General features: G+C 39.6%; 1 protein-coding gene across 5 annotated transcripts in view; it reads left to right on the forward strand.

Annotated features, from left to right (window-relative positions):
* Positions 1–18,134, forward strand: part of LOC119895856 (unconventional myosin-XVIIIa-like) — a 63,295-nt gene extending 45,161 nt beyond the window's left edge. For 3 of the 5 annotated variants that reach the window (XM_038709226.1, XM_038709228.1, XM_038709231.1), the window contains 11 exons: positions 155–301; positions 500–613; positions 1,532–1,648; positions 2,091–2,174; positions 5,067–5,204; positions 6,427–6,612; positions 6,709–6,848; positions 7,520–7,564; positions 11,805–11,927; positions 12,530–13,949; positions 16,422–16,552. In XM_038709226.1, coding sequence (XP_038565154.1) covers positions 155–301; positions 500–613; positions 1,532–1,648; positions 2,091–2,174; positions 5,067–5,204; positions 6,427–6,612; positions 6,709–6,848; positions 7,520–7,564; positions 11,805–11,927; positions 12,530–13,934 — 2,499 coding nt within the window. In that variant the 3' untranslated portion in view covers positions 13,935–13,949; positions 16,422–16,552. Of the gene's footprint in view, positions 1–154; positions 302–499; positions 614–1,531; positions 1,649–2,090; positions 2,175–5,066; positions 5,205–6,426; positions 6,613–6,708; positions 6,849–7,519; positions 7,565–11,804; positions 11,928–12,529; positions 13,950–16,421 lie in introns of all 5 variants that reach the window. The other 2 variants (XM_038709229.1, XM_038709227.1) reach the window with 2 other exon arrangements.
* The last annotated feature ends 1,908 nt before the right edge of the window (positions 18,135–20,042 follow it).

Raw genomic sequence — 20,042 nt, forward strand, 5'->3', positions numbered from 1 at the left:
CACTCTGCCTCTAGTCTCTGTCAGTGCAGTTAAGTGTGTGCCACTTCTGCTGATTGGAAAGGAACTTCTATTGAGTCTTGAGAGGTGCTATAGGTTTTGAAGGAGGATAGAAAAATTATTTGTGACAATACTGGCTAAAAAGGTGTGTTTTCAGGTGAGTCAGAGGGATGTCGAGACAGAGAAGAAGCTGAAGAAAGACTTGAAGAGAACCAAAGTCCTTCTGGCTGATGCACAGATTATGCTGGACCACCTGAAGAGTAATGCCCCCAGCAAGCGGGAGATCGCCCAGCTCAAAAATCAAGTATGTCACTCTTATCAAACACTTTGGTGTGTCTCTGCAGATAATGGATTGAAACTGTGTATATACTTAACTGATACAACAAAAAGCACAACTTTTGATAAATCAATATTCCTCTGCCTATCCAGGATAGATCCTAGATCTTGGCCTGCTAATGTTTCTCCCTTGTCTCCTCCTTTGCCTTCCTCCTATTTCACACAGCTGGAGGAGTCAGAGTTCACTTGCGCTGCAGCAGTGAAGGCTCGAAAGAGCATGGAGATTGAAATAGAGGATTTGCATATCCAGATGGAGGACGTGGTCAAAGCTAAGATATCGGTGAGTTTTGAGTGTCCTGATGTAGAGTGAAACCACTGATTGTTTTTATTAACGTAAGCGGGCTTGCATGCCAATCAGTTCTGCATATGTTTCTAACACAATAAGTTTTTGTGTTCATAATAAATGTTCATAATAAATTGTTTATAATTGTTGATAATATCACACAATTATAGATAATGAAATATACCTACACTTTTTTTCATATCACAATGCAGAAATAGATAAAAGGGAAGTTGTCTGTACATTTTGCTCATTAAATCAAAAACAACAAACAATGTTTAATTATAATGGAGGGCTCTTCAAAATGTAGCTGGCGCTAACATTAATATGCATACATCATCATGCCATGGTGGGATATTAAAATAATAAATGCCCTTTGGCATATATCTGATTTCAACATTTTGCTCTAATGGATAAATAAGCTTTGTTGAACTTTTTTTTTTCTCTCCATCTGCTCATTAATGGCTGTCTCATGAGAGTACCGCCTGCATTTCAGACTCGTAGACTGGGGATGTTTGTGTCTCTGGGGATGACACACAGAGTGCTATGTGCCTGTGCTTTGCTTGTTAATTGCTGCGTTTATGGCAGGGGAAGGTCTTGTAAATGTCTCAGATTAGAGAATGCATATTGAGGGCCTGAGTCTCCCCCCTGAACACAGAGGATGAACTCTAAATAGGACATCACCAGTATGCTGCACTGGCTGCACTTTTCCCTGCCTAAATGAGCCAATTGATTATCTCCAATTGGTCTCATCCTCCAGCCAGAACCCCGTCCAGATTGTGTTTCATTGCCATTAGATGAGATTCCAGGACTGCCACGGCCAGGCCTGCTAATGACCATTTATCATATTCAATAGCTCATGAATAATAGTCATTCTATACTAAAGTGCATGTGTTTCCTTTTCTTTTTGTCTTTCAGTTGGAGGAGCAGATCAGCCGTCTGCAGAGAGAGAAGAATGACCTACAGTCTCGTATGGAGGAGGATCAGGAGGACATGAATGAGCTGATGAAGAAACACAAAGCTGCAGTGGCACAGGTAACCCAAACTGTCTAACACCTTGGTGAAATGGATTGCGACACATACCACCAAAATAGTGTAATGCCTTAGATTATTTGGATTTGTTTAATCGTACATTGTGCAATGCCATCTTTAACACTGACATTAACGCTCTCCTTTTCTGCGTGTTTAAGCAGAGCGGCTTTGAGGTTTAGAGGACATATTCCCCTCTAAACACAGTGTGTGCTCTGCAATCAGGGAGATGCAATCTGTTCTACAGTAGATCACATGACAAATTATTTGGCAAGGACGTGTTATGTTCATTACCCATTTAAATTAAAAGATGTATATAATTTTTTTTACAGCTAATTGAAGCATACATCGACACTCTCACTTCCTCTCTCGCTCGCTATGTCTCACGTTTTTACATATACCCAAATTGTTTGATTATTGACTTTGTGTGTCTGTATGTGTGTGCTAGTCTACCAGGGACTTGAGCCAGATCAGTGACCTACAGGCCCAGCTGGAAGAAGCCACAAAGGAGAAACAGGAGATCCAAGAAAAGGTACAAGGAAGTATTCAAAAGCACTATAGCCGCCTGCCAGAAACCTGCATCCTGCCTCAACCCTCCTCTCTGATTAGACCCCAACTTTTCACAGACTTTCTCTGATTATTGTGACCAAAAAATGCGTCACTGTCGTGGCAGCTTTCTTCTGAAAATTGCAATACAATTTGCATTTAAATCGCATCAGTGAAGATTTAGAGTCAAGGAGAGAAATTGCTCTTTTGCCTCTAGTTCTAGTAAAAGAGTATCAGCAGTCACATTTAAAGGAAGGGTCATGTATAAACTCAGCAGCTTGTTTCTGTGGTTTAACCAATTAGATCCAATTAAAGCACTCATTCTGTTCCTTCCAGTGATTATTTCTCAAACTGATCAATTGTGGTTATTCCAATGCCAGTGCATCATTTGATTATATAATATATAGGGAAATGAAAAGGTGGCAATTGGAAAACAAGAATGAAAACAATGCCAGGTGATGTAATTTCTTTGTTCAAGAGATAACTATTTATGTAATATAATTTAATTTATTGGCAATTAAAGCAATACCTTGTTGCTGTACACTGGCTATTTTATACATGATTCATATGATTATTCCAATCAATTAGAAAAATGTGAAAGTGCCATTTTACTCTAACACTTGAAAAAGGCCCTCACAACAGACTTTTGTATTTGCTAGGTGCTGTGCTGACTTACATGCGCCCACAACACCACCATGTAGAGACGTGTGGGCCTTTGCCATTCATGGGCATTTGTGCGCCATTTGTGTACAATGATCTACCCACGTGAACATTTTAAACACATTTATAGATTAAACAATTGCATTTTAATGCACATTTAATGCTCATTTAATTTTACAAACAGTCACAGATGACAGAAGCATATCCCACATTAAAATATCGACTCTTGTGTATAACTCATGGTTAAAAGCTATTTTCCTATAGTCTATTTTACTTTTGCTGTTATCAGACTCTCCTGTTGCAAAAACCCTTTACAGTGCCCATATGGAGTCATCATGCTGTGTTCATGCAGAGTGTGTAACTGTCCTTTAAGTCTTTTAAGTCTATCTTTTATGTTTTCAAAATGCTGAAGTTCTTAAACTCTGGCATGAGTAATGGCTGTAGAAATGTGCTTTTAATATGTATTACCACTCACAAATGAGAGGAGAACTTTTTTGAGTTTTTCTGCGTACGAAGAGCTGATATTATGTGGGACACCTTTTGCAGGCTTACCAATCCATCCATGGATCCCCTAAATTTCACACGTAGTTGTTAAAAATTACTAATAATCTGCGTAACTGGCTACATTTTATAATAAGGAAATGTTTTATAAAGATATGGTTTTGAGATTACTTTATCTTTCAGCTCAACTTTAAACTCTGGATATACAGTAGTTTTCTGTAATGTATTATGCTTGACATTGTGTGAATTTAATTTGAATTTGTGTGTTTAGCGCTAATTTGCGAATTTTAGCACGCTAACATGCTAAACTAAATGAAAACATACCTGCCTGTTAGCATTATCATTTTCAGCATGTTAGCATGCTGGCATTAGTACATTGTGCAACTACCTTGCAGTTCACTGTTTAGCAGATTTGTATTTGCATTGTATAAAATCAGAAACCTAGAGCTACAGTATACTCATCTGATTTAGCCTATTTCTGGGCTGATAGGTTTCATAATTGCATACTGTGCTTGAGTTGTCAGCTAAATGATTGAGGCTGTGCAAAAATATCAATTCATGTGGTAAAAAGGTTAATGCTCCTGATTTGGACTACGCTGATAATAGTGCTTTTATAATAACAGTGTTTTTCTGATGGAGCACTATCTGTTTAGGATAACCTCTAACATGCATTAATGCATAGCCATTTTCTTTGTTGATCTATTTGCAAAATGAATTCCCTCTGGGCAATTAAAGATGAATTTAGCTAGTATATGGCAATGTTTTTGTGTGTGTGTGTGTGCATGCACATTACATGCCTAGGCTCATAGTAACTGGACCTCCGGAGAGTGTCTTCCTTTAAGTGTTGATATGCAGTCAACTAAACAAATAATACCATCTGCCTGGAACAGAATGGGTTTCAAATATAGTTTCACTGAAGGACAGAACTGAGCTCTTGCCCCCGTCTAACAGCAGATCTTTCTATTAGAATATTTCTAGTAGATTAAGCTATACACGTGCCAAAGCTTTGGTCCACGCAATTATATGTAAGGCCCATCCATCAGAATATTTTTGACTACACTAGAGATATAGTGCTGGTTGTAAGGCATTGTTAAAACTCTCCAGAGAAGGCAGTGATAGCCGTCTAAAGCATCTGACCTTGAAGTGGTTATCTCATCCCCAGTAGGAGGGAAGTCTGGCTTCTTTAGTAATATCAAAGGAGAGCTCCAAATCCTCCTTGTCTCAGATGCAAAGTCCCTCATTAGGTGCCATGCCGCCCTTTGGGCCGTTTTTTTGTGACGAATCTTTCTTCCTTTTATCAGTCATGAAAAAACCATTCAGATGGAACAAACTTGCTTTGCATGAAGCTCAGCTCTTTCCCAAAGCCTGTGAAATTACCGTGACTCTGTGTTACTCAGCCTGAACCACAAACTCTTCATTTGACCATCTATAGTAGATTGGGGGCTTATCTACAACTCATTATTCAGACTGGATGCACAATATTTACACGTACCATAAGGGATTAAATTCACACAAAAGGGTGAAAAAGTGTACATTAATTTAGTTTTAATACCTCCCATACACAATAACACCAGCACGTCCTCTTAAGTTTGATAGTCCTCGCTTAAGAGGAAGTGGAAAAGCAGAGGTTAAGAAAGAGATGTGCAGTGAGCACCGCTCCTCCTCAGGGAGTGATTGTGTGTGTTTACATGTATGTATGTGTGTTTCCCTCCTCCAGCTTCATTCGCTGCAGAGCCAGCTAGAGTTCCAAGAACAGTCCATGGTGGAAAAGTCACTCGTGTGCCGTCAGGAGGCCAAGATCCGTGAGCTAGAGACCAAACTGGAGTATGAGAGGACACAGATCAAACGCTTGGAGGTGAAGTCTGTGTGTCTCGTAAATGTAACAGACATGCTTTTGAACCTATAACTGCAAATTTGACATTGTCACTTTCTATTTATCAAACTGAAGAGATGTTATAAAGTGAGGGGATGGAGTCCCTTGCATAGTTAAACCTTCACTTGACCTGATCTGAACAAATTTAGAGTTTCAATTAGGAATTATGACACTAAAATTAACTAAAATAAAATATAGAACTAGGACAATCTTAGTGCAAAATTATTATTCTGTTCACCATATCGTCATGGCTGCCAATTGACTGAGTTGTATCTTATTTTAGGATTTTTATTGACATTTTTTGGCCCAGCAGCTTCTACAGTTCAGTAGATTCACTCTGACAGCTTCCTCAGGGTCTTTATGCAGGTACCTGTCCAGCATCTTCCTCTGGTGCACTGACAGTGTAACATCACCTACTGTAGTCTATAATAACATTCCGACTAATGTCTATGTGACTGACATATCCCCTTTACTGCCTCTCATATAAGTCATGGACTCCTTTGGTTTTGAAAGATGTTTTTTTAGCATCTATCTTTATGTAGCCTAAACCATTCCCTCTTTACAGTACAGCGCTGCTCTGATGACACGTTGACAGCAAACTGTCAGCTACTTTCTAACTGTTTTAGGTCCTCTAATACCTTACTCACCCACACATAGAGGGGAACAGGAAGCCTTATATGGCAATTTTGAGGGCGTCAATTATGCAATCAATTATTAATGATAAAATCTGACGAAGTTGCACCTTCTGATGAAGTTTTTCCAGTTAAGAGTTTAGTGAATCTGACCTGTAATACTGGTATGAGCAAGCCTCACGGAAAAAGTAAGACAGGTTTAGGATAACAATAGGAAAATGCACGAGGGCTATCGATGGTTCACACTTTTACTTGCAGCTTGAATGCTATGATATCAGGCAACGGTTACATCTCTAATATTTTCATATGTTACAGTATATCTGCAGAATATCCTTGTTAGATACTCAGCCACCTTGCACATAATTGACTTAAACACAAAGAAATGGACCACTTACTGTTCAAATTTTAATGCCATTGTCATCAATGTTAAAAGAAAACAGAGCTCAACTATCTTGGGCTAGGGACAAACATTTAAAGGCAAATACAAAACAGTTCATTTTATTTTAAGATTTGTTCACTTGTCCACATGTGGCCTTCCTAAGTTCACTCAGTTGACGTCGAATCCTCCCCAGAGCCTGGTGGGTCGCCTGAAGGAGAACCTCGAAAAGATGACAGAGGAGAGAAACCAACGCGTTGCTGCAGAAAACAGGGAGAAGGACCAGAATAAGCGAATGCAGAGGCAGATCAGGGACATGAAAGAAGAAACGGCAGAGTTGTCCAAGAAGGAGGCTGAGGCGAGCCGGAAGAAGCATGAACTGGTGAGGCTTTGGGTTCTCAGAGACTTGATACTATTCCCTGGAGATGACTTTAGAGATGCTAAATGTGCTTCTCCTGTGCTGTGTTCCAATCGCCAGGAAATGGACATCGAGAGCTTAGAGGCGGCAAATCAGAGCCTACAAGTGGACCTTAAGCTGGCCTTCAAGAGGATAGGTGACCTGCAGGCTGCCATAGAGGATGAGATGGAGAGTGACGACAACGATGACTTAATCAATAGGTACAGTACAGGGTTAATCTTCTACAAAGGAATTTCCTTTGGCTTTAATTTAATGTGTTCTTGGTGCATCAGGGGATATTGTACTGTAGGTGGAGGCCTGACTACAAGTAATTTTTGCAAACTGCAAGAAATTTACCAAATTAGAACTGCTAGTTTTAGTTTAGTAGCCTGTCAGTCACAACTTGTATCTTTTAATTCTCTATGTTCCATATAATCCTACATCAATTTCTCAACATCTATTGTGCTGTGTGAGTCATACTACACTTTCTCCAAATACTTCTCACATGGTTTAATTCAGCTCACTGCTTCTGATCTTTCGTCTCGGTGCTGGTTTTCCCTGTTTGGTTACTCCTTCCCTCTTTGCAGTGGGGTTGAGGGTTATGCTAGCTCTGAGCCCACTGAGGTAAACACCGACTGCAATAATACAGACCTCTAAAAAGGAAGACATTACACACACTTCTCTGTTTGAGAAGGAGGCTAGCTACAGCATGAGTTGATTTACCGAGTCACTGCTTTACAATAGATAGTTATTTTATGTCCGCGTGTAAGTGTAAAACAGTTTTTTGCTGTTATTTAGTTTTGTCCTCTTTTCGCACTGTTTGTGTGTCTCACCTTGTTCTGTTTCTCTTTTTTCCTTGTTCCACATTTGGTGTGTTCCACACTTCTGGCAGTTTGCAAGACATGGTGACAAAATATCAGAAAAGAAAGAACAAAACGTGAGAATGGAAAATGCATCCTTTGTTTCTGTCATCATGGTTGTTTTCGAGTTTTTTTTTCCTTCTCGCCCATTTCAACCACAAGAGAGAATAATGCAGTATTCCTTATCCTTTCAGTTTGTGCTGTTTGCAATAACACTGCGAGGAGAAGTCATTTTAAATGGAATGGAAAGCTGTGTATGTGTTATACATCTCAGATAAAAGCTAAAGGACGGCCCCAGTTTCTCATTTTGTTTCATTTTATTTTGTGCCAAGTGTCTGGAGGTGTCTGTACACAGTCGGCCTCGGTGGAGATTTCAGGGCTTGTTTTTCTACCTTCAGAGCAACATGAAGGTATTTGAAAAATGTGATGGCACAAAGGATACTTTGCACAATGTTAGAGGAAATGTAAACTAGAATGGTAAATAGACTACAGCTCTAAATGACACCGGCATTCTCCTTTAAGCCAGTCTCACTGCCTTGGAGTATATGGACCTGCGGTAATACTGCATCATTGTCTCTATGGATTTTTTGCTAACAGCTTCATCATGCATTTGTTTGGATCTAGCTTTAAAGCTGTTTTGCACTGAACTCGACTGATTTGTACTTGTCTTCTATTCTTCTGTGGCTTTTCCAAAGTACATGCAACAAGTCCATACCTCACTGAGTTTTTAAGGGGAATAACCTACAGATTATTTTCATTTTATGATATGCCTATGTGAAATCAAAAATATTATATACAAGCACATTTCCATTATTAGTTGTTTGAAAGTTTGGAAGAACTCTCTTAAATAAGATGAATTAATTTACTAATTGTTTTGATCTTTTCATCTTAGTATTACCTCCCATATTATAGTCATTTATGGTTCTTCCTTTGGTAGAAGAATAGAGACTGAGATATATCTGTGACTTACTCCCAATGCTGAAATCATTATAGTACAGCCTGAAAACAAAATGGAATAAGTTTGGATTATATTCTTCAAAATTTGGATATGCTGTATGCTTTTTCAATAATAGAACTGAATAGAAAGAACTTAACAGTTAATATTAACAATTTATTTTCCAGTTTTTCTTAAAGAAACCTAAAGTCACAGTGTTTTAACCCAAAGCACAGCTGTTGATTTCCACGCATGCTCCACTAATACTGCACTAATCCAAACTCATTTCATTGTGTTGTGAAACATTTAACTTTTAATACAAATGTTAATCTTGTCTTGTTTTTAATTGTGTAGTCACTGATTGTGACTGAATCCCATTTTCTTTCAGTTGTTATACTCTGAAAGGAATTTTTGTGGCATGTTAAAAAATTTAAACCTTCATCAGAGCATATTAAGGAAATTTCGTCTTCAGTTTGTGGAGGATATACCCGTCCATAATGTCCCGATTTCTGAGTGCTTCTTCAAAGAGACATGGCATCACGCTTTCTATTTCTTTTTGTTATCCATTTCTCATCAGACAACCCGTGTGTATCAGTGCTCTGCTTTTCTGTTTGTGCAACTCAAGGAAAAGAGCAATGATTTTCCATGTTTATTTAATTGCATTTTTCCCTCCCCTTGACATCATTGCATTAGCAGCATGGATGAACAATAATGGAGGTGGTGATTTTTCTTCTAATTATGAAGTGGATTTTCCAGATGATTTACATTACTATTCAACAGTTTTGGAGTCATTGCTTCAAAACAGAGGTTACAATAGCTTTATTAGTATTGTTGTAATAAGAGAATAAGTAATAATAAGTTAAATTAGGGTTTTTCAAGTAGTTCAAACTATGTAAACATTTAATTAGCTCATGTTGAACAGATACCATAAAAATATAGCGGTGGTACCACAAGTGCTAAACTGATTGAACCAAAGCCATACGAGATTTGATGCTGAGTGTAAGTATTTGTGACAAAGATTTACAACCAGTGCAGTCCAATTGTCAGAAGCTATTAATGTTCACTTTTAAATTCTTGGGGCTTGTTTGTATCTATGAGCCTCAGGACTGGTTAGCTAGTAGTGTGGGGCCAAGGACAAATCGTTTGTGACACCATTTGCACAGCACTCAATTGCAAGCCACCTTCTATTTTGTACGCGTTTGTGTGTGTGTGTGTGTTAGAGAGAGGGGGAAGAGGGAGATGATTTTGCTGTGGGCTGGTTTCAGTATTTTGTTGTGTAATATATCATGTTAAAGAGTCAAAGTATCACAGAGATGACAAATGGGCAGCATGTGTAATCAACTTTCTAGTATTAATGAAGCTATTATCTTTTTTTGGGTGGCATTTAGCATGCAGTAGGGAAGAGAGGGAGTGGAAAATAAAGGAATGGCATATAATAGCTGAACTTGGACTCACAATTTTCGCTTGCCGCCTCATGAAGCACCTCTCACACTCTGAAATGAACAGGTTTTCCTGTAGAAAAGTAGGATAATCAGGCCATTTAGTCTCTCTGGGATCATCATTACCTTCCCTCTAGAAAGCCTGGCTGTAAGGTTGATGATGAGAAAGTTAAATATGTTAATGCTCGTAGAAAGCTTGAAAGCCTGAATACCATTCAGTCCAAGAATATGAGGCTTCTTTCTCCTCACGCCCTCACAATAGTCACCCACCATCAGCACCAAAAAAAGGCTTTTTGGCAGACCACCAAAAAAAAAAGAAGGGAGGAAAGAATACACTTTGTTCTCTGAAGAAACATGGCCGAATGTGAGATACAAAGCTCAATGACAAAGGAAATGGTCCACTGGTCACTGGGACACCTACATAGATGGATATGTGGTATGTAGACAAATGATAGAGCTCAGCAGTCTGGCTGTCATCTCACACCTCTTTGAATATTGTGTGTGTGCTCTTTAAATGCATTTTTGCAACATGTTCCAAGGCTCAGACAGATAAGCTTGTCCAAAAATTAAATCAGTGTTTCTAATATGTAATGGTAGTGAGCTGTCTTTTGGCATGGGATGAACTCAGTGATAAACAAAGCACATATTTTAGATTGATGATCCATGGCCCATTGAAAGTTACTGTAGGTAAGGCTATAAATAAAAGGTAAGATGAAACGCAAAGCCTGCTATAAATCAAGAGGCACTGAAAATTGCAGTTCTTCTACAACAACCCTGTCGTCGTTGCCGATGCTTGCCCTGCTACAGTTTATTATACAGTATGTTGTCCTGTTCTGAAACCAAAAAACTATATATGGAAAATTTAATTTTCTCTGACACAGCTTACCACAGCAAACATGTCAAGTGTAGTTTAGGCTGTCAGAACATATGCATCTCTATGCAATTTTAAAGCTGCCTCCATGAAATGTAAAAATTTATTTTCACACATCATCTAGCCAAAGGAAGACAGTGTATCTAGCATTGATGCTGGAAGCAGCGTGTCATCAGACAAACAGATTCCTCTCGTAATGCATTCCCTAATCACATTTTGACCATGATAGCAGCATTGAGTTAGAGGTTATGCCACTCTGCTCTCCTCCTCCTCACCCTTTCCTGTCACATTAACCTTCTGGGATGGAATGGGATGCATCATTCAGAAAATTCACCATGGATTTGTAATGAATGAGGATTGACCGTATCCAGGTGGGATCTACCAAGCTTTTTCATAGGAATCCACAGGGCTCTGTATATTGATTGTTATGTCGAGCATAAGGCCACGGGGCTGTCTCATGGCTCCACTCCAATAACAATCACCAGGAGCAGGAGACACGCCACACAGATGCTAGCATTTTAGAACCAGTCAAACAAGTTAATTATGCCTCCAACAGCTCCATCGACAGTATGTTCTGCTATGAGATGATGCAATTGCTTCTCTCTAATACATCTGCTCTATCACATAATCATACTTATTTGTTGCATGTGTGGATTGTCTTGCATCATACTGACCCCTATGATTATAAGAGAATTAATACAACTGGGGAAATTACAAACAAAACTAGCCATTATTTTGCCTGTGTAATTCCTGTTATGTTACATTGCATGTAATATTCACATAACAAGTCATTTAGTCAAATTTCTTGTCTGAAAATCTGTCTAAATTGATTCTGAATTGTCACACAAGGCAGATTAAGGCAGTGTTTTGTTAAAGTATCAAGACCCTGAGTGAGGATTTAGGAAATTTTTTAAAAGAAGTTGATTTGTATTAAAACCAAGGGGAATTATCTCACTTGATTTAAATATTTTAAGTTAAATATGTAAAAAAATGACTTGTTAAGAAGAATATTTTTGCTGTGCTGTGTTGGAGTCTCAGATGCCCCTCACAAACTTGATTTTGTTTATCCATAGTGGGGATGAGACAGAAACAGACTCAGAGGTGGAGGACCGTGTGGATGGAGTTAAGTCCTGGATCTCGAAGAACAAAGGCTCCACCAAGACTCTGTCAGATGAGGGAAGTCTGAAGAGCACCAGGTTAGTGCTCATATCCTTTTGCATCATGACAGATAACCATGTACATCCCTGTGGTAACGTAAAGTAATGATGAAACTACCCACATCCCCAGCCTTCAAAAGGCCCCGGATTACCTGGGGCAGTTTGTAACAGAAGGATGGGTATTTCATGTGATTAGGTGTCATCGCTCTCTCCTAGTAATCTGTCTAATGACAGCAGGCGTAATGGGGAAGCGGCTGCTGTCAAATTGTGGCCCATGGCCAGTTGGCACGCCTGCTAAATGACGCCTCTGCCACTGTTAAATAGATCGTCTCACTGGTTGATTGCCTCACTTTCTACAGTGTATTCTGTACATAACGGCAATAGTCAGAGGTATTATGTTCCCTGACTCTTGACTGGTCCCGAGGACAAAATGAAAAAATGTATTCTGGAACAGTCTGACATTGAAAATACAAAATCTAGTCTTAGTCTCAGTTACTACATATCAGGTTAGGTTTAATATTATGCATGTAGCATACAATTGAAGGTTAGAGATTGTACTTTAAATATGCAGAGTTTCAGATTTTTTCTTTTTGTGCTCTGTTGATTGTCTCTGGTCTCGGTTTTATTACATAACCCTTTAGATATTCAGCAAATGCAGATGCCAAAGAGCTGAAAGAAGGTAAGGAGAAGGTGAATGACGGAAGTAAAGACGGGAAAGAGGTAGAGCAGAACAGATCAGTGTCTGTCATGAGCTCCTTAAGCTACAGGAAGCGTTCCAACTTGAAAGACTCCATAGGAGGGACAGGCGATGAGAGCTCCCTGTTTAGCACTCTCAAAGAACAGCCTGACACACCAGACCATGCCTCCATTCGCAAAGCCAAGTCTAAGTCTGGAGACCTCCAGGAGGAATGGAAGAAGAGCCAGGCACAGGAAGACTTAGAGGACAAAGGCTCTGTTATCTCCCTGGCCTATTCTGAAGCCACCAGCAGAGCCAGGAAGGGCTTGGAGTCCCGCTGGACCTCCCACAGCAGCCCTGAATTCGATAAGGACTCCATGGTGTCCTCTGTGGCTCCCAGCAGAATGTCCACCAGGAGGGGCATTTTGGACATGGATGATGACAATAAGTCGACTATCAGCAGCGTGAGCCGCTCCAGCCCCCGATCACTACATCGCAGCACCTCTTGGAAAGACGACAGACGCAGTAGCTCACGCATGTCCCTTGCCCGCAGCTGTGGCCTGAGTGAATTCGGCCTGCATGTAGATGACGATGATGATGATGATGGCCAGAGTGTGGCTTTTAGTGAAGGAAGAACTTCATCTTACAGTCCCCGCTCCCACAGTCGCAGCTTTTCTACCCCGGCTCAACCACGCTCCTCAGACGGCAATCTGGCAGATACATCTGACATTAAGTCAGTCACCCACCGCAACTACTTGGACCCTGACTTGGAGGCTGCCATCAATGAGGTGTTGAGCTTCAAACCCATTAAATTCAAGCGCAGCAAACTTGATGAGTCTAGTGGTGAGGAAGAGGATGAGAAGAAGGGGCCAGGAAATGAGGCCAGTAGGAAGAAGGGTCAGGACGACGGGCTTGGCTGCAGCACATCCAGCCTGCTTCGCTCTGCATCAGGCTCTGCTCTGGACTACGGCAATCGTCCATCCAGCACTCTGGGTACCAGCAGCTCCCGCAGTCATAAAGATAAAAAAAGTAAAGCCTCTCTGTCTGACGACTCCTCCTCAGATGGCCATCACAGCAGAAGGAGCTCAAGGAGGAAGAAGGGCAAGAAGTCTAAGAAGAGATCTAAGAAGAAGCAAAGTGAGTCAGAGGATTCCTCTTCCTCCTCAAAGTCGTCTGAGTCGTCTTCCTCCGACTCAACCATCTCCTACCGCAGCTCCAGCAGTGTTAAAAGGGGCCCAAAACAACTGTCTGATCATGATGAGAAGGAGCCTGAAGGTCATGGGCCATCTGGCAAGAAGGAAACCAAGAAGAAGCAGAAGAAGATGGATAACTTGGTGATGAAGTACCTCTACAGGCCTGACAGTGACTGATACCAACGTTGGAAGGTGAAGCTTGGTGTGATAATAACCCTGGAGTCTGGCATAACTGAAACTGATTTGGGAACTTTCACTTAATGTACTAACGTAGTGTGCTGTGTGTGCATGTTTTGCATTAATTCTGAATCTGAGCATAAACCTCGTGATACAATAATGCTGGCTTGTATTGTTCTAGATCTGCCCTCAAAAGTCATGTTGGCCAGTGAAGGCCACCGTTTCTCTTTGCTCCTGCCAGCATTACTGCATGTAACTATTCTTCTAGGTTGCATTACTGAAACATTCCAGTCACTTCAGTTTTGTTTCTAAATGCCATTATAAACAGCCACAGATAAGTTTTATTGAGAGGTATACTGTAATCCAACATTGCAATTCATTGAAGGTTACTTTTCTTTATTTCTATTTATGTATTTGTCCCACTCCCAACCATCAGAAGCAGCGCACTGAAATACAGTCATCAGACATACCAGTGCTGTAAAGCAGTGTTACTTTCCTAATTCTATTTTGCAAAGATGGATTGCATCTCTGCAAATGTGAGCATTTTACCCTAATGTTGTATATGCTGTTATGAGGACATAGTGTTAAGAGAGCGGTGCTGGCAATGAGGCAAAACTAAATTACTCCGTTTTTTGCTTGAACATGTTAGCTGAGAAGAGTTTAAAGAGGTGTGACATGACTGTTGATATTGCTTGATGTGAATACTTTGCATCATAATTAAAATGCTAAGATTGGCTCTAAACTTCAAAAGCCTATCTATTTGAAGAGTAATTTTACTGACAATTTGAGCATCTCTGCCTCTTGTGTGATTTTTAAAAAAAATGAAAGACTGCGTGCTTGAAAATTTTTTTTTTAAATTTTTTGTTCAGTTGTCCTTGAACATGCCTCTCTAGTTGATAACTGGCTCTTATTTTCTTTCAATTGTCCTTGAACATGTTAGCCTCTCTGGTTGAAAACTGGCTCTTATTTTTTGTTCAGTTGTCCTTGAACATTTTAGCCTCTCTATTTGAAAACTGGCTCTTGGGTTATTCACTGTTGGGTGAATTAAGCCAGGTTGAGTGGACTGAAGATGACACTGACACATAGCTGTTTTCATAATAGTACTCAATTACACTGTTGTAGTTTGGAGTCACTGTTTCTCTTGAATGTATCCAGAATTTCATCGGTAACACCACTGTAGAGCTTCCACGCTAACAGTTTGCCAAGAGTGCTGCTCTCTAGTACACAGTTAAAGGCAACAGCTAAACCCCAAAATTGATTACAACACTTCCTTTTAACAAAGATTCACTTTCACCATAGATAATCAAGCCTGTAATTAAATATTAGGACATTTTCTTGTTCATAGCTCGTCTTGATGTCTCACTATGGGATACGTCATGCTATTCAGTGACCTGAAATTAGTGAAGTACATATTTTTTTGTATGTGTTGCTCACATGCCATCTTGATTTTTTTAGCTGGTTACTGGTTTTCTGCAACATTTACATCACTTTGTTGGAACACCCAGAATCCAAGTAATTTAAACTTAAAGTAAAACGTAACTTTTAACTTTTAACTTAACTGCAGCACCTATTTCTCACTTTTTTACAGTTGCAGGGGGTTGTACATTTTGATGTCAACATTAGTAGGTCCCCTGTAATGTTTAGCTCGTGTCATGACTAACTTACACATTTTGCAACACCAAATGGGAGCTATCATAGTCTTCCAAATGGATGAAATGTTGCAGTGTATATGAAAAGGCCGGAAGCCTTTATCAAATCTCTAACACTTTATAAAACATAGTGTGTGCATAGAGTCATTGAGCTAAAACGATATTTTTCACTTGCTATTTAATTCTAGTCCTTGGTGTGTATTAAAGAGTAGTGCTTATAGTGAGCTGGATGCATGAAATCTCTACAGTGAATTAAGTTGCCATTCAAGTAATGCTTTGAGTGATTTGTGTTGTCATGGTAACATTATCTAAGAATGTAAAGCCCGAGTTTCAAATGACCCCTGACATTTACCTTACTAACTGCACGTACAATTTACTAATATGTGAACAGTGTGCCACTGTCACAATGCTCATGCATGTAATGTGTAAATATTTGTCCGGATATTTGAGGCTTTAACTTCACTGTAGGGTGTTTAAAAGACAAAAGTTTCTGGTAATGATTTTTGTGGGTTAATATCCCCCAACACTGTTTCATCTAGGGCCATGGACCAAGAATATTTCTAATGCATTTTTCCTATAGCCTAATTAAAAATGAAAATTAGTAAGCCATCATAACTATGTGCACATATGCTATGCACACCTCAGGGGATGTGTTGTTTACTGCCTGGGGAAGAGTGTAATGTTGCAGCCTAAATTGCTCGTGGTTTTCCGTGCCATATTTTTACAGCAACCTTTTTTCTTCTCTACTACTTTCAGTTTTGGTTCAAACTGTAAGTAGTAGTAGAAATCTGTAAGTAATGATATAATGGTGTGTCTGTATGTGTGTTGACCCCTGTAGCCCTCCTGTGTACCGTAGACACCTGGGTCTTGGCAGATCTGATGAAGAGGATGAGGTGGACAGAGACTCCAGCAGGCAGCCAATGAGGCAGGACGACAGCGAAGGCACATTGGCGGAGTGCTCATCGTAACCCAAAATCAGGTCACCTCATGCTTTCAGTGACACCAATCAAACAGGAGGGACAATATTCTTTCCCCACATCTTTACCACCACTTCTCAGTCAGCAAGAGAGGCCAGCTGCTTCCAGAGGCAAGAACAGAGAAGGGGCACACAAAGAACACTGTTTTAAGATAGTTTAGGTTTGGTATATGGTGCACTCATTCACATCATGAAATTGTGTTGCTTTTATGGTTAATACGTGCTTCTTCTTTCATATTTAACACAAGATATTGCATAAGTTAGTCAAAACAGAACAGTGAAGTTGAGCGCTATCAGAAGAACTTTCTGCTGCTACTTTATTTATAAGAACTGTCTTTCAGGCAAATTTAAGCACTCCTCTGCACTCTCCTCTGACTATTCAGATAGCTCTGCCAAGAGGATTTAGATAAACCCTCTGGCTGCACTTCTTCAAGAAGGTCTGACCAACTATTAAGACTGTTCTTATCTCCTCCCCATTAATATGGACTAGCGCAGTGGGGGGAATTAACCCATTTTCAATTAATTATCTTGCTGTAAGTTTACATGTGGCTCTTGTTCCGAGTTGAGATATCCATCATTTGGACAAAGTGATAATATGTCACAATAGCTGACATCAAAGTAAAATCATTGAGGAAAATACATTTCTATTTAAACTAAGCTGTTAGATGTGGTAGGTATGTATGAAATGCTGAGAAATGGATTTAAAGCAAAGTCTGATTTAAAAGTGTATATATAGTATACTTATATGATGTTATATGTGGAATCAAAGCCTTTACATGAGCATGGTATTCAGATGAATTAAGATTTTTTAAAGCTAGTGAGAGAAGTATTTTATTAAGATATGGTTTATGTCATATTCCTGATTTATTCTTATCTTTTAGTGGAGTGCATGCCAGAATGCTTTTGGTTAGGCTCTTGTGAGGCTCAGTGAAGCTTTTGTCCACTAGTGTCATATTTCTTGGAATTCAAAGGGAATGTATTTGTTTGCTATTATAAAAGAGCTTTCCGTAGAGCCTTTGAGACCTTGCAGATGCACAAATACTGGGTTTCTGCTGTATATAATACATTAAAGCTCCTTTTAATGTTGAATCCTGCAGAACAATATTTCAGTACAATGAAGTCCATTTCGATGTTCCAGCTGCACATTTTGTTACTTGTGGCAGGTGTAAAGTGCAGATTGTCTTGAACTGAAGGACTTTTTGGCCATGTTTAAGCAGTAAAATGATCACACCCTTTTCAGTACAACATGGCCCTCCCATTTTAAGGTGCCAAAGACTATGTTCATTCAACTGTTGTTTTTTGCACTTGAGAAAATGTGGGATTGAGAATTTTGAAGGTTGTTTGTCCATGATCACCAATGTGCAGCACTGAAACTCATATTGTGATGATGAGTGACTCTGAGGCTGCGTGCATTTTAAGATGTAAAAGGATTCTGATGCTGACTGTGAAGTTCTGGGGGGAGGGTCCCATGTCAGACTTGTTTATTTGTACTCCATTAGTCACCTATCTGCTCTGTATTACCACATAGAATACTGCCAAATATACACTTACATTAAAGCCGTTCTGCTCTTATAATTCGTCCGCTTCATGAGATTTATTGCTGTCTAGACACACATGAAACTTGCTGGTTATTTCTATATTTGGCCCTACAGAATTATTATATCATCCTTACATGATTGTGACCTTATTAATTTTAAACTCTATTTAAATGATGTATAGGTAGATGTTAATAAAGAAGCATATACAGTATATGTGCATGTGGACTGTTTGCTCATGTACAAAGAAAAGTGTCTGGCTTACTATTTGCATATCTTCTCAGAAGAGGCTAATCTGCATTTCATGTCTTATTTTCTCAGTTTCTTTGCTTTGCTCATGAATATTAATGTGGAACACAGGAAACTTTGATGTCAGTGATTCAGAATAGACGTGTTAAATGAAAAAGTTCCATTGCCTCTAAATTGGAGTTGCTGGCATTACACATAATGTTTCAAAAGTTTGTACATCATATCTTTTGAAAAGGCTTGTCTATTTTTCTTATTGAACAGATCACCACTTGTAATATGATTTTGTAGGGGTTTTTTTAGTAAATAAATTCAGCTGTTTATTTACAGAATCAATGTTGGCTTGCTGTAATTGCACAGAGGGATAATTTGGGTGCAATTTTGTTTCAAATTCACTGCCGTCAGTAAACAGTTGGAGAAAAGGAGGTTAGAAAGTAGGCAGGACAGTTTTAGAAAAACAAGTCATGGACGTGTTTGATTAATTTTAGCTCATCTACCCCAGAGTGCCTTCTCATCAAACCCATAGAGTTTTCTCAGGAGACTACAGAGGAAACAAACAATTCATTGAAATGATTAATTCTGAGCCGTTGGAAGACTGAGCATTGCTTGCAGTACCTGGTTGTTAATATGACTGTTGCACAGCTACATGGTTCAAAACCAAGCTTGGGGCAAATTCAGGATGATCAAAAACCGAGATCAAATGCTTTCTTCGTCGCCACATCAATCTCTATTCTACATAGGTGAAGCTTACCTAGATTCAAAGGGATTGATGGTTTCAGATTTCCACATTGGTTGACATTCACACTCAGAGTGTTTTGCTTTAAAGGATCCCTTATTTATCCAACCAATCTGTAATCATCATTCCTGTACACAACCTGTTCTGGTGCTTCACTCTGTGCCAGGGAGCTTTTGCTGTAATTTCACTTCCCTTGGTTGGCTGGTGCCTCTGGGTGGCCGCATGTTTCTGCTTAAAGGCTTTCCATTGAGTGACAGATTAAATTCTGCTCCCGATTTTACTTATTTTGGCTCCAACACTGTTTCACAAGCCACTGGAGCAGGAAGTCATTAGCTCGACAAAGCCAAGCAAGTCTGTGTTTACGGTGCCACCCTCCCTGTTATTTAGACAGAATGGTTTGGCCACAGATATTTACTGCACTGGAAGTCTAATGCTGCTCCATGGACAGGGCTGCTCTAGACTTAACATTACTTTACATACAGTTAATTTGCTTATTGAGCAGAACATTTGAGTATGCTGTTTCCTCATATCCTTTACATTTCATCTGGAATTTGTATGGAATTGGGTACCTTTCTTGATATATTCATGCAAAACACTCGCCAGTGTGGACAAAGATGCGCCTTTTAAAATTACAAAGCAGACGGAGAGCAGCCAAACTGAGTCAGAACTGACTCTTAAATAAAACCGTGTGCCAGTTTTTTGCATAAGCAGCTCTGTTCGCCAAGCTTCTCCACATTTTGACCTTGATTGAAGGCCATGCTGCCATGCAGTAAAATATGTGGGGGAGCAGTTAGAGGGGAGAATGTGTTTATCAGGCATCATCCTGAACTATTAGTGCTCCCAGTTACCTGCTGGATGCCTACTGTCAATAAAGCACTGATTGGAGGCAGTGGGACACTGCCTACAGGGACCAGGTGAGGAGGATGCATTCATTTGCAATTCTGAGATGAAAAGACGCAGCAGAGT

Source organism: Micropterus salmoides, unplaced genomic scaffold (genome assembly GCF_014851395.1).
Source record: "Micropterus salmoides isolate LMB-PRFRI ecotype aquatic unplaced genomic scaffold, ASM1485139v1 Ms_hic_scaffold_9, whole genome shotgun sequence".
Taxonomy (NCBI): domain Eukaryota; kingdom Metazoa; phylum Chordata; class Actinopteri; order Centrarchiformes; family Centrarchidae; genus Micropterus; species Micropterus salmoides.